This window comes from Bacillus rossius, chromosome 2, assembly GCF_032445375.1.
Source record: "Bacillus rossius redtenbacheri isolate Brsri chromosome 2, Brsri_v3, whole genome shotgun sequence".
NCBI classification, from domain to species: domain Eukaryota; kingdom Metazoa; phylum Arthropoda; class Insecta; order Phasmatodea; family Bacillidae; genus Bacillus; species Bacillus rossius.
The window spans coordinates 124,766,070-124,778,212 of NC_086331.1; the positions used below are offsets into that span (position 1 = coordinate 124,766,070).

The 12,143-nt window shown below is 35.9% G+C and overlaps 1 protein-coding gene across 3 annotated transcripts in view; it reads right to left on the bottom strand.

The window, feature by feature from the left end:
• Window positions 1–6,288: 6,288 nt before the first annotated feature.
• Window positions 6,289–12,143, bottom strand: part of LOC134529767 (uncharacterized) — a 32,093-nt gene continuing 26,238 nt past the window's right edge. For all 3 annotated transcript variants that reach the window (XR_010074699.1, XR_010074698.1, XM_063364181.1), the window contains one exon: window positions 6,289–11,988. Coding sequence is in view for 1 of the 3 variants with exons in the window: in XM_063364181.1 (XP_063220251.1) it covers window positions 11,900–11,988 (89 nt within the window). In the remaining 2 variants the exon portion in view is untranslated. The remainder of the gene's footprint in view (window positions 11,989–12,143) is intronic.

A 12,143-nucleotide genomic window follows, 5' to 3' on the forward strand; every position in this document is an offset into this window, starting at 1 on the left:
TGCTTTTTCATGCGCGCAGCCGGCATTCATCGATATATAAGACGTTATCACGTCGAAAATGCTGATTCGATTCATAGTTTTTTGTGCTAAAGGTTTCATGATGTGTGTGATGTATATGGTGCAATTTGTTTTCTAGTGAGAAAAATAAATAAAAATTTCATGCAGAAATAGTCCATTGTTTATCAGAGTGATTTAGTCTTGAATAAATTATTTCTTCAAATATAACGAAACAGTTTATTCTACCAAACCCTTAGGACAAATACACCAGTCTTTTAAAAAAAACACGCACTGGAACAATTTTTGTCTTGGCTAATAAAAGGCAATAACTTACGTTGAAAAATTTGAGAAATATAAAAATTTATTTTTACACTCATTCTGTGATCTTGCTGTATATTGACTTATTTTGACGTTGCATGCAGACATAAAGCTAAGAAAGAATACAGCACTATATAAGTTATATTTATGTGTGTATCACACAATGCACAAGATGTGTGCATGTGTGATATACACACTGTAAAATTTTTTGCTAATTGAACAGAAATATTCATGTAAAATACATGTATCTGTACAATCGTACATTTAGATGAAAAAAAACTGTATCACTATAAAATAGTGTTCACTGTAAACCTGGGTCTGGATTATTATGCAGGCATTTATGCTTTGTGTTGTCCCAGTACCTTGAATAGTTAAGGTTATATACAAATTGTTTCTGGAATAGCTTTCCAGTATTAACTGTGCACATTATAAGCATTAAAACAAAATAAAGACAAATTTTTTTATATTAGAATAACTTTAAAATGGTTTAAAAAATTATGCATGAATGAAACATCAATAAAAATATAAATAATTCACCAATTTTTGCAAGAAATACTTTGTAAAATCTCAAAAAATTACTTCATATATGCAAAAATTACCACAGCCATGTGTTGTACAAATTCACATCTTTCTTGTAGTATTAAAAGCTATTTTTTGGCAACTGGGTCAAAAGAATCATTTTTAAAAGTAAAGAAATTTAGTTTTTTGTGCAGTGTCTGCATGTGTCTAAAGCAACAATAAACAGAATTGAGGGAGAAATTTAAATGGTAGCCATAGTGAAAGAACGCCATTGTGTAGCATTGACATGGGTTAAGCTGCGCTCCGTGCTGTCATGTGAGCCGGACGAACACCAGGTGAGGCAAATTAGACCAAAAAAAGGCCATGCTTCCCGAAAAATCGTCCAAAGCTGGAAAGTGTTTTAATACCTTTTGGGGGTCCCAAATAAGAGTCCTGTGAGTTTGCGACGTATTCTGACTCCTGCTTAAGTTTTGGGAGTCAAAAAACCGCGGAATTTTCGCACTTTGTATAGTTTTTCGCTTATAACTCCTAAACGACGCATCCTACAGAAAATTTTATTTGAAGCCTTTTTAAAACAAATTAAATTTTGCTTCTAATGGTGTTTGGTACGTCAAAATCGGCTTAGTCATTTAGCCGCAATTGATTTTCAAAGTTGTTTAGTTTTTCGTTTACAACTCCTAAACGACGCATCCTGAAAAAAAAACTTTACTCATAGCTTTTTTTAAGAGGATTAAATTCTGCGTCGAATGGTTTTTAGTCCGTCAAAATCGGCCTAGCTGTTTAGCCGCAATAGATTTCTGAAGTGGGGCCATATTTTACCAACTAGGCTAGAAAGTTGATTATGCCCTTTGAATGGATCATATGAATCATTTGATGATGTTTTATTTAATGACAATCATCCAGGGGCGGATCCAAGAGTGAAGGGAAGGGGGGCACGGCCCCCCTTTGGAATTTCAAGTATAATCCTTATTTTTAATAAAATATGAAATATTAATTGTTCTGGGGTTTCAGAAATTATAGGATTCGTGCCCCCCCCCCCCCCCCCCGCGCGCCTCCTACTGGATCCGCACCTGGACACTCCAAAATGATGTTATGTGGTTTCAAAATATAAGAAGGCATTATAATGAATAATGTTTTATTGATGGTAACAAAAGATGTATACATGTAAACGATAACGGTATTAGTTGTGTACATGAAAGATGTATTAGTTGTGTACATGAAAGATCATATTATGAAAGATGTACAAGGTACTCATGTTGATGATTTCTTCGCCGTTTAGGAGAAGACGGTCGCTCTTCGCCGATCACGTCATCTAGCTCCTCATCCTCGAAATCTTGAGAATGAGGATTCATTTCTTGCTCTCCTTTGATGATATAAATCTCCTCGTCACACTGGGTGGCATCCAGTATAACATCCTTGTCTTAAGAGATGGAATTGAGGCATGCGTGCCCTTAACAGGTTATGCACATGGTGGTGCATTTTATCCCTGCCTTTCTACAGGAGCAAGCTGCTTTGCACCCTTTGTTACATGTGCACGATATGGAGTTGAGAAGTTCTTGCGGGGCCGGTGGATCAGTCGTGATGGGAGTTAACCCATTGGTGGTTATTTTCCATCCCCATCTCTCTGGATCTAGTACATTACTCCTACATACCTGCACCTGTAAATAAACTCTGAAGGAGTGCTGGCGAGCAGCCTCTTCTGTAGGAGGCAAGGACGCCAAGTCGAAATTCTTTTTTGAAAGCAACCTCTGGAAGAGGTCAAACCTTACTTGATTGAGGGACTTGCTGCTGCCACCCGTGTACAAGGTTTTTATGAAGTGAACGCCTGCCTCTGCAACGTGATCAGGAGTAGCGATCGGGTCATGAAAAATAGAGGCCTGATGAAGGAGGTTTTGGTCTGCCATGAATTTCTTGAATTTTCCCCTGGCAGAAAAAATGAGGATGTGGTGTCGCACCCCGTGAAGGCATGGAGAAACAGGGCATGCTTTCTCATGTTTTGAGGCAGCCGGAAATTGCTCGGACTGTAAACGACAGTTTCCTGGTTCTGCTTCCCGGGTTTAATGAGGAACACGTTGGAGATGGGCTCTTCAAAGACAGCAACATGAAAGAGCAGGACCAACAGATCGGTGTCCTCTCCCACTATGAAAACATTGCCTCCCTCTATAGACCTCTCCATTGCTGTGCTCACAATCAGAGAATCTGCATTTTCCAAGGCTTGTTTCACGTGAATGCCCTCGTCCATCAGTTTGTTTGTCAGCATCGATATGAGACGTTTCTTGTTGTGATCATTCAACAAGAAACGATCTTTCGGCATTGTGGCCTTGGTATGTTCCTGGAATATAACCGACGAAGATGACATAGCACGGGCTCTTCGCGCTCTTTCAGCAGACTTTATACTCTTCTCGGCCACATCCTCTGGGTATCCATCGAAAACTATGTTGATACTGTCAGACTTGTAGTTGGATTTCACGTAATTTACGTACTTGTGAATGATATTGGAAAACTGTTCTCCGCTGTTCCACACAACTCTGTGCAGGAGGAAACCACCATCCACTACGTAGTCTGCATTGACAGTGAAATCCACTTTGATTGGAGTGAACAGCTTGTACAGTTCAGATTTTCTACTCTTCCGCATCATGCCATCATCATAAAACAGTGGGAGTGGGTACGAGGCCAATTCGAATCCAAAGTACGATTCAAGCTGAAGCTGTGATTTCATGTGAAATGGAATGCGGCGGAAAATCGTGTCCGGACTGATAGGGGCTGATTCTCCGTTGATCTTTGCTGTAGCCTTCACGGCTCGTAAAGGCACCACTAGATTTTTTCTGTTAAGTTGAAGTTCTTTGAAGTTTTTCCTTTCAATGGTTTTCATACTGGCTGTGCCCTTTTCAAAAGATTTGTGGCAGTTAATGCTGTTATCTGCTATAACTCCTGTGCTGATGGACATGAGGGAACTCATTTTAGGGAATGGGTCATGGCACTGAAACCATTCGCTGAATTTCTGCAAATCGCTGTCGTCCCTCCGTATTCTGGAGTTTGTCGTGTCAACATGCTGATCGGATGTTGAGAAGGAGACCTCACAGTACTCTCAATTTGATGAAAAACATCCAATGCAGTGGGCATGCCAGCGATCCACCGGGCTAGAGTCCCATCGCTGATTCCCCGCCCACGGAATAGCCCTCCACAAGAAGATATTGCTCTCATGAGCACTTGCTCAATGGTCATAATTGACCATATTCCGGACCAATGCTTTTCGCTACGCCTTATTGTGAAGTAACCTTGTACAACGAACTGTAGATATTCAGCATGGGTCAGTTTTTTTATTGAGCTCCTCCATATCCTGCAGGTAGAGTTGACTAGCTTTTGCGTAGTTGAAGTGTCCGCTGGCATGGAAATATGGAATCATGTTTCTTATGCTCTGCAGGTGTAACATCCAATTCCCAGTTCTTTCAGCCTCGATAAATCGCTTGAGGACTGACACCATCCTGAAATACTGCACCCACAGCTGTGCTGTGCTTCCTCGTTCCTCTAAGATTTCCAATTGTCTTTTGAACTTTTCCATAAGACTGTCAACATTTGGGTTGTTAATGTCAAATATTTCTGATGTAAAATCCTTTATGAGATACGATAGTGCATCAGTCTCTTCGTCTGTCAGCTTTGTTTCTTGAGATGTGGACATCGTCTGTAGAATTATTTTGGCCAAAGCGAGCTGGGCCAATATATGAGCTCATACAGCTCTGGAATAGTAGTGGCCTGACATCATTGTTTTGTGGATGCCATCGCGAAGCAAACACTCCACAAATATTGGAGGCCGCTGCCGTCCATAATGAAGCCAATTTTGCCCATGTAGGACATGAGCAAATGAAAACCCCCAAGCCACACGGCAACATAACTCAACTCGCTATTTGGGCCGACAGAAGCAAGAATTTTCCTTGCTTTTAACCAGAGTGGATGGTCCAAAGTGACAAAACAGCAGCGTTGGCGGCTAAATGGCTAGGCCGATTTTGACGGAGTAAAAACCATTCGACGTAGAATTTAATGCTCTTAAACAAAGCTATGAGTAAAATATTTTTCAGGATGCGTCGTTTAGGAGTGGTAAACGAAAAACTAAACAAAGAATCAACTTTTTACCCAAGTTGGTAAAAATGGCCCAACTTTGAAAATCGATTGCGGCTAAACGGCTAGGCCGATTTTGATGAACCAAACACCATTCGAAGCATAATTTAATGTAATTTAAAAAAGCTTTAAAATTTTCTGTCGGATGCGTCGTTTAGGAGTTATAAGCGAAAAACTAAACAAAGTGCGAAAATTCCGCGGTTTTTTGACTCCCAAAACTTAAGCAGAAGTCAGAATCCGTCGCAAACTCACAGGACTCTTATTTGGGACCCCGAAAAGGTATTAAAACACTTTCCAGCTTTGGACGATTTTTCGGGAAGCATATGTCTAATTTGCCTGAGCTAAATATGATTCAGCGATGAGTGGTTTCCGAGCTCCTAGCCCCTAACCCAAGGCCCGCGTGACTTCCTGCTGCTAGTCTAAAAACAGTTAGCTATCCCTCAATTTGGATAGACAGGGTCCATTTTATTACGCGTGTCGCCCTCCCGCTGATCTGGAGCCAAGCGAAACAATGTCCACCTTCGGAGGCCTTCTCACAACTGAGCTCCCACTACCACGACCACAGTGCTCTTAGGGCGTTCAGTGAGCAGTTTTTAATCTACTGTGAGTGCTGTGTCAGTTTGAAGTCATTCTGAAGTGGGGAAACAATTTGGACCACTGGAACACGCTCAAACCACTTGCTGAGGATTTGATTGTGCAATTCCATGAAATTGCGAAGATGCTGATGTCGGTCGGCATTTTACCCGCTGTTCCAGTGGGGTTCAAGACAGGTGATTTTGAATGCAAATCAAGATGTAATAGGGTGGGTGAATGTTCATGAAATCAGTCACATATGCATCTAGCCCAATGAACTTTGCTGTTGTCATTTTGATGTTGACCGAAAGGCAACCCCTGATCATCCAAACTGTTTAAATAAACATGCTAGTTCATGTTAGTGGTCACCGCAGTGAGCGAGTCCAATCCATGATTTTAACATTAGTTCTGACATGGAAATAACTTTGTTGAGGGACCCTTAAATATTATGCAAATAAATTGAATGTTTTAAAAGAAGTCATATTTTAGCAAAACAACTTTTTAGTGGGCGAGAGTAAACATTTTAAAACTTTTGTATTTTTTAGGACACCCTACCGTGTACATTTAACTTCCGTGCCTGTGTGCTCGGCGCATGCTGTTGCAAATGTTCTTCACATATCATTTCATGTTTCAAATGGGTGGATAGACAGATATGATTGGTTTTTCTCATTTCCCTGGAAAGAAAGTTTTTTTTCCGTGTAATGAAAATTTTCAAAGCACTTCCACCATCAGAAAGGATGATGTAAGTATACAAACAACAGTGTGTTAGGAAATGTAAAAACGTTTTTTTATTTGAGCTAAGATAATACAAGTATCTTAAATACAAACTACCAAACAATGTTTTTTATACAAGAAATTTGTACTCTTGAAAGGCAAATGCTTGAAACAGTCTTTTTTCATACAAAGGAACTGTATAGAATCAGCCTTAGTTAAACATACAAAGAAGTAGATTGACTCACATTTGTATTTACTATAAACTACTAATAAATATTATAACTTAATGACTATACATTTTCAATAATAGGCATGAAATATGTAACCTGTCATATCTCATTTACTTTTGCCTCAAGTCTATTAACTATTAAAACTAAATAACATTCATTATCTTAATGACTAAAATGTTTCAATCATGGAAGTTAAAAGTCACAAAAACATAACTACAAGTGCTATGCTCCAATAATGTAATATAACATAAAGTATCAGTCTTACTTTATTTATAAATGGCCTTAAGATATAGTTACTAAAAATTATTAAATTTAAAATGTATTGCCAAACTATATACAATTCTACAACCACCAACAAGCATATATTTGACACTATCACCAACACAATAAAAATTAAATTCCAATATTACCTTCACAGATTTTTGCTCAAGTGATACAACAAATCATTAATTTATATTAAATTTATGTAACAATCGTATAAAACATGAAGTTCCAACATTCTATCAAATTTTAAAAATTATAACTTTTTAAACAGTATTATGTCTATGAATAATCTTAACTCTACAGTATCATGAAATAAACCGAAACAAGTTACAATGTGTAAGTAAACATTAGGTTAAACTTCCATACACAAACTTAAATTCGGCTTTAAGCAAATTGTTGAAATACTAATGAAGTTACACTTGTCTGACGTGCAGTTATCAAAATTTTAAATAAAACTTACATTATGCAGTTAGGTTAGACAGAAATAAGTTCTGTAAGTAATAGGCATGTAATTTGCATCTTCATTACAGTTGTGTGCACTAAAAAATTTACAAAATTATACAAGACAGTGACCTATCTAAACAAAATACAACAGCTTAATACACTTATATTTTAGGGGAAATGGCAAGACATGCCAGTAGAAGAAAATAGATCCATGGTATCAGCAAGTATTTGTTTCTTCTAGCACTTTAAGCAGCATGTTATGCTTATAATTTCCAAAATTGTTAGTAACAAATACTCTAGGGTAAGTTGCTAACCAGAGTAAGTGGTAAGTAAAAGTAGAAAAACAAGTGAAAATGAAAAAATATATTTTGAAATATGTTCTGACTAAATGGAAAAAAAAGGAGGGGAGGTTGATAGAGATCATTGAGTACACGTAATGTCCTGAACATTGTATTACTAGGCAAAATTATATTTTACTTAAGAATAGAAAACTAAGTTTTGAAAAATTAAAAAAAAAATGTTCATTTACTAAAATTGTGGAAATAAACTTTATCATAAGTAAAATTTTCTTGGTGAGAAAAATTAGCATTGCATTCATGACTGCCACCAGCACATTTGTTTCATAATGGTTTAACACTGCATACTTATTTTTAACTAATATATATATTCTATAAATTCATAATACAAACACACAATAATATGTAGATATATAATATTCTTTAAATCCCTGTGTACTTTGATTTGCCCACACCACAATAGATTTGTGGTTGTGGTGGGAAGTTGCAAACACTATTTTGTTCCTGGATTAAGTAAGACTGATACTAATGTTATATATTATGGTGACCAACACCATGCTAAAGATGGATACTTAAAAAGTTTTTGTGAGTCAGCTAACAAAAAAATTTGTATGTACCAGCCCCAACAAAGCTTAGAAAACATTGGCTTTTTGAGTTTTGTGTGAGAATCCCACAAAACTATAAAAATTCAAATTAGATATATTGGAGATAATAGCTTCATCAATAAGTGCTGAGTTGATAAAATTTCCCATCAGATCCAAAGTTTTGGGAACTGAAGAATAAGAGAAAAAATTTTTTGAGGTTTTTTTACATGCTACACCAAAAAAAAGAGAACCAACTTAACTTGAAATGCTACAAAACAGAAATTATAAAATTTTCAGTTGATCTTAAAGAATCAATTCTGAAAAGCCAAATACTATGTACATATTGGTTCAATATGAACAAGCTGCCATTATTTACTCACTGGGAAAATTGGAGATGGTATTTATTTTATATGTACTAGCCCACATCACATGACATTTCACACTATTTTTAATTATTCCAGCTTCCTTAAACATTTTTGTCAATGTTCTGTTGCGTTATACTCATTTTAAAGATTTTATTGCTAAAACATTCCTTAAAATACAAACAAACTCCAAATAATAACTTTATATATATAATTCCAAAGTAGGCTACCACATCACTTTAAATAGTTTATCATCAGCACAGTACATAAAAGAATTTTTGTACATTGTTAAAATATTTTGGACATTTTTCTTCCTCGTTTAAAATAACCATGGAATAAATTCACGAGTCAAACATCCTATAGACATGCAGACTGCTTATAGGACAAAGCATTATTTGATTCCAGTTCAGCCAAGCTGGTAGTTTTATTATGCATTCTATAATTAGACACACTAGTAGACCAAATAATGCAAAAATAATTAAAACTAAATTAACAAATAAACAACGGTTTAAAACCTATTTTCATGACAAATTTCTGTTTCAATTAGTCGACTATGCATAGTCTTCAACATCAAAAATATTTACACATTTTATGTAATTTGCATGTGCTAAAAATGATGCGTTCCACAACAAAATAAAATTTTTTTAGTTACATTCCTTAGTTATTTGAACAACATTTAAAAGAGTATCAATTAGTTAACTTAAAACTTGTGTCAGCTACACAGAAATCTACAATGTACTGACGGGCATTTAGGGTAAAGTGACAGAATATTGGATACTTTTTTAAAATTTAAATTTTCTTAATGAAAGAAATTATATTAAGAATTACAATTTACTCCATTATTTGCTTTGTTAAACATAGTTTACACTGACATGTATTTCAAGTACGCAAATAGTTCACGGAAATATTAGAATAATAAAAAGGAAAACAATAACATTTATCAGTTCTGGAAAAAAGTAGCCTAATATCGGATACTAGGTGTTCCTAATATCGGATAGTAGGTGTTTTCAAAATTAAATTATGAAATAAGGCATAATTCTTCCCGGCAGTTGATCAAGTACAATACATAACTGTTAGACTTAAAGAAAAAGAACTAAAAATATATCAAGCATTGATTGCAAGGAACCTGAGTTCTGTGGAACATATTAAACGTCTGTCTGAGCCAAACAAATTAACTAAATCACGAACCACAGTTTTCACAAACAAATGTTTTCCAGCTGTATTTACCAATTACAGCAAATGTTTCATGTACCAATCCTAGACAGCGAATGCACCGAATCCAGAATGATCTTCGTGATATGGCACACCACAGTAGAGGCACTCTTCATCTGCACTGTCGCTGTCATCCGTTGAAACAAGAGGTGGTTCGTCCTCCAATTCTGAATCTTCCGAATCTGTGAAATTTGCATTTAAAGTTCCTTTCTTTCCACATGATTTCGGCAAGGCTGTCTTCCTAAAAATGGACGTTGTTGCTCCCTTTAAGATTTTTTTTTTTACAATTTCTTTCTTGGAACTCGTTGGAAGATTCTGCTTACGTCTCCTTAACTCTGCATTTTGTAGAGAGACTGTAAGCTGTGCCTTGTATGGAGATGAAGTGATGACGGCTGTTTGTCCAGACCTACGACTCTTTTTAGAAGGCCCTGGTAGCCTAGGACATGGACGTAAATGGAACGGGCTGATTGTAACTGCAGCGTTTCTCTTCTTCTGAGCCTCACAAGTTTTTGGGATGTCTGTGATTTCATCCATGGATGTATCATAGCTTGTTCCTTCTCGGTCCTTTGTCCTGTCTTCAGATCCTTCATCAAATTGGATAGGTAGAGTAATTTCCAGCCATGGTTACATCATTTTCATGTTCCAAACGTTGACCTGTTTTGTGATTCTACTTTTCTTCAGGGAGGAAATCTTGTTCTCCAAAGACTAGTGGATCAAATGGCGATATACCACACTTTCTGAACCCATTTACAGCTGATTCCATGGTAGCTTCTCTCATGCAGGCGCGTCCCATTAAACTTCCAACTTGGTAAACAGAAACAGCTCTGAAAGGATAGGCATCCAGCCAATGTTCAATTTAAGCAGAATAAAACTTTTAAATGGAGCCATGAAAGCTACATCTTAAGGTTGTAGCTTGTGTGTCGAATGTGGTGGAAGGAAAATTATTTTCACCCCAATCTGCCGTGCTAGTTCTATCACATTTAAATTTCTTGTATGGGAGTAATGTCCATCAAGAATCAAACAGACAGGGTTATCAACAGTAGGCTTGACTATTTTTTTGGTTCAAATCTCTAAAAACATTAAAGTTTAATGCCACACGAAAATTATGTACAAATTAGGTCGTCAAAATTATTTAAATAATACAACACATATTTTTATTTAACATTCCCAATTTATAATTACTGTTTTAATAAATTTATTTCGATAATTCAAAGTTGTTTTTCGTGGAGCAAATTTTTGCGGTAAAATTAGAATTGAAGCCCTATTATCGGATATCCGATATTCAGCATCCCTCAGTATCCGATATTAGGCATCATACAACTTCGGTTGTTACATTTTTCTGTGTCAAAACCAAACTTGTGTATGCATAAACAACACTTATACATGAAACTACAACACTTGTAGTTTGATCTAATGTATAGATGTGGTTTGTAACTACCCACCTTCTACCCGCAATCTGCAGTTCAAAACTCTCCTTGAAAATTTCGAAACTTCATAAAACACACAAACGATAATGGCGTCTGGCACGCTGGTGACAACGGCCGCGCATTCTCGCGAGTACTTAAGAGTACAAAGAGTACTTAAAGGCAACTGTTTAATAACACCACAAATAGCGTGCAGCATCCGTGTGTCAAATATCCTGGTATCCGATATTAGCAACCTATCCAATATTCGGTCACTTTACCCTATAATTCTTTACAATGACATGAATAAGGTTTACATGAAATTAGAAGTTAGAAATTCACATCCTGAAGCAAAGAATACATCTCACACTTATGCATAGTTTTAGTTAACATTTCTCTATATCAAAGACAAAATACTTTCAGATGGAGTATAGTTATAACATAGGCCCTTCAAATCAAAGTAACCTGAGTTAAATACTCCTACAATTAACAATTACATAAACTTTCTATGACATAGTAAGTAATCAATTAACATCATATATGTAAGTACAAAATTTAACAATTCTTTTAAATATAAAATTGCATAACAATGAGACAAATCATTCAGTCATGTCTTCGTTATTAAAAAAATACTTAAGTTCAAACAGCTCATAAAACACTTCTTGTAAAATATTGTAACTAATACATTTGAGGTATTTCAGCTTGCCAGCTGTACAAGGCTCCATTAACAGTAAGTTCTTGACAGTACTTCGAAACTTGTACAATAGTGCCAAGCTTATTGAATGAAAAATCTAAGACTAGCATATTAATATATTTGTACTATGTTTAAAAAAATAAAATAAACTTGACATAAAATTCTTAAGTTTTTTAAAATTTGCAGATATGAATTTTATAAGCCACAAACCTCGTCAACACCCCCTTTGGTGCTTGTACACCAATAAAACGAAGAGCATCACCTGAAAAATATACAAATCATCGATCCATCTCTTTAAACATATATTTATCTCTATCTACATCTTTATATATCTATGTATCTCTCTATTGCTATTTATCACTTTATATCAACATATATACATATATACCTCACACTATCTCTATCTCTTCTATATAT